We start from the raw sequence: 3,055 nt of genomic DNA, 5'->3' as shown, positions 1-3,055 counted from the left end.
CCACTGGGACATCATGTTTAGAAAATAAACGTCCCAGTTTCTCCGAAGAAGAACCCGTCCAGAAGACCTATACAATTTTTTTTTCTGCGACTGCTGCATGCGAGTGATGGGGGGTGCGGATGGGTGACAGCCGGTAGCAAAAATACATAAATAACATGAGTCAGGTTTGGATTAGAATCAGTAGTTACATTTTAAATCCAAGGAAAGCAAGATTGTTAATAAATTGGACAACATTCTGGCTATTAAGTGATATTTCCGCAATTGTGGTCTTGACTGGTCTTGAAATAAAATTCCGAGTCCTCAATGTCCGAGACAGAGACAAGACCAAGACCATCAAAATGTGGTCTTGAGACCGATCTTAAGACCAAGACCGTTTCAAGTACTACAACACTACCATGAGCCTTTAGCCAAGATTCTTAACTTTCTATTGATACCAAACATGTCCAGGTTCAATTTACAGATGTTAAGTTAACAGAAGTTAAAAATATAGAAAAAGTGAAATGCTGGTTTGCATGGGGCTCAAGAGGTTAACTTTGTGTTTGTTTTATTTTGTTTTTCGTAGCGACGACTTGGCCTTTGACTTTGAAGGGTACTCGTTCATAATGCTGAATAACGTTCTGACGGCAGCCAGCGGGGCGTACGTGAAGCAGAAGCTAGACTCGAAGGTGAGCAGAGCTGCACTTGGCCTCGTGGCCGGCGTGAACGCTGAGGGTCATCAGTGTGTTTCTGCAGGAGCTGGGTAAATATGGGCTGCTGTACTACAACGCTCTGATCATGATCCTCCCCACGCTGGCATATGCTCACTACTCAGGAGACCTGCAGGCGGTAGGTCTGAGAACACACCGCTCTGCATGATTCGGTCCATCAGGAGTGTGTCACCGTGTGTGTGTGTGTGTGTGTGTGTGAACAGGGTCTGCAGTATAAAGGCTGGTCCGATCCCCTGTTTGTTGTGCAGTTTGTGCTCTCCTGTGTCATGGGGTAAAGTAGATGTCCGACTCCTGGTGTCCTGTCGTACACGTCGTGTGGCGCTCACGTTCATTTCCTGTCTTCTGTGTTCTTGCAGCTTTATCTTGATGTACTCCATCCTGCTGTGCACGCAGCGTAACTCGGCTCTCACCACATCCATCATCGGTTGTATAAAGGTAAGTCGTCCGTGAAGGATGCCGACTTGTGAAACTGGATGCATGTCGATAATTATCTCCCTGAATTCCTCAGAATGTCCTTGTTACGTACATCGGGATGGTGTTTGGTGGAGACTACATTTTCACCTGGACCAACTTTGTGGGTTTGAACATCAGGTGAGACGGAAAGACGGGTTAAGTTTTAGACATGGTTTCTCCTGCAAAGGGATCATTTCTCAGCACACACACATGATTTGCACACGTGTGAATGTGACTTCACATGTGTGACGCTATATTCAAAGCTGAATATAGGATGAGGGCCAAAACAGCCAGCAGTCGCTACATCCTTATAGCAGGTTATATGTAATCCTAAACCAGCTAATGATTGGATTAATGATAGAATGACACCAGTAACTGAGAGGCCACTGCTGGCAAATGAGAAGACAATTCATTAGCATTAGGGAGGCTAGCATTTAGCATGGATAAGCTGATGTTAGCATAAGAGGCTAGCGACTAACATGGCTAACATGAATAAGCTGATGTTAGCATCAGAGTAGCTAGTACTAGCATGGATAAGCTGATGTTAGCATCAGAGAGGATAAGCAGCTTATCCATGCTAGTTGCTAGCCTCTCCAATGCTAACACCAGCTTTTCCATGCTTGTTTCTAGCCTCTCCAATGTTAATGCCAGCTTATCCATGTTAGTCACTAGCCTCTCCAGTGCTAACGCCATCTTATCCATGCTAGTTGCTAGCCTCTCCAGTGCTAACGCCAGCTTATACATGCTAGTTGCTAGCCTCTCCAATGCTTACACCAGCTTATCCATGCTAGTCACTAGCCTCTCCAGTGCTAACGCCAGCTTATCTATGCTAGTCGCTAGCCTCTCCAATGCTAATGCCAGCTTATCCATGCTAGTTGCTAGCCTCTCAAATGGTAACACCAGCTTTTCCATGCTTGTTGCTAGCCTCTCCAATGCTAACACCAGCTTTTCCATGCTTGTTGCTAGCCTCTCCAGTGCTAACGCCAGCTTATCCATGCTAGTCACTAGCCTCTCCAGTGCTAACGCCAGCTTATCCATGCTAGTTGCTAGCCTCTCCAATGCTTACACCAGCTTATCCATGTTAGTTGCTAGCCTCTCCAATGCTAACGCCAGCTCATCCATGCTAGTCACTAGCCTCTCCAGTGCTAACACCAGTTTATCCATGCTAGTTGCTAGCCTCTTCAATGCTAACGCCAGCTTATCCATGCTAGTCACTAGCCTCTCCAGTGCTAACACCAGCTTATCCATGCTAGTCACTAGCCTCTCCAGTGCTAACACCAGCTTATCCATGCTAGTTGCTAGCCTATTCAATGCTTTTTATTAATTTTTTTATTAATGTATAGACAAACCTTACAAGCTTATGTATAAATGAAGATGAACCATAACATTGAGCAGAAAGTTTTTTTATCCTAAATAATGAACAAGAACAAAACTAAAACACAAACATTGAAAGCCTTCAAGAAAGTCAGTCTCTCCAGTGCTAACGTCAGCTTATCCATGCTAGTTGCAAGCCTCTCTAGTGCTAACACAAATGAAAAGTCTCTTCATTTGCCAGCACTGGCCCATCAGTTTGCAGGGCCAGCTGCTCAGTTATCAGTGTCAGCCTATCATTAATCAGACCAATAGCTGTCTTAGGAATAGATATAGCCTCCTGCTACCAGGATGCAGCAACCACTGGTTGCACAATAGTCTTAATTTAGGTCCTCAAACAGCTCCATAGATGAAAAGCTGGGAAATCTGAGCTTTACCACATTTTATTAATTTATTACATTTTTATGTAAGTTTATTAAAACACACACTTGCGCTGACATTACTGGGTTCAGAACAAGTTCCATTTTATGGACTGTACAGCTGAAATAAACAACCTAATATGAGGTTTCTGCCAGGCCCTAAAA

At 44.3% G+C, this 3,055-nt stretch overlaps 1 protein-coding gene across 1 annotated transcript in view; it reads left to right on the top strand.

Moving 5' to 3' along the window:
- LOC106528421 (UDP-glucuronic acid/UDP-N-acetylgalactosamine transporter) overlaps positions 1-3,055 on the top strand; it is a 20,375-nt gene that overhangs the window by 14,092 nt on the left and 3,228 nt on the right. The window contains exons 7-11 of the mRNA XM_014023587.1: positions 563-665; positions 733-825; positions 911-978; positions 1,064-1,142; positions 1,216-1,298. Coding sequence (XP_013879041.1) covers positions 563-665; positions 733-825; positions 911-978; positions 1,064-1,142; positions 1,216-1,298 — 426 coding nt within the window. The remainder of the gene's footprint in view (positions 1-562; positions 666-732; positions 826-910; positions 979-1,063; positions 1,143-1,215; positions 1,299-3,055) is intronic.

This window comes from Austrofundulus limnaeus, unplaced genomic scaffold, assembly GCF_001266775.1.
Source record: "Austrofundulus limnaeus strain Quisiro unplaced genomic scaffold, Austrofundulus_limnaeus-1.0 Scaffold378, whole genome shotgun sequence".
NCBI lineage: Eukaryota > Metazoa > Chordata > Actinopteri > Cyprinodontiformes > Rivulidae > Austrofundulus > Austrofundulus limnaeus.
This window is presented reverse-complemented; position numbering and strand designations above follow the sequence as displayed.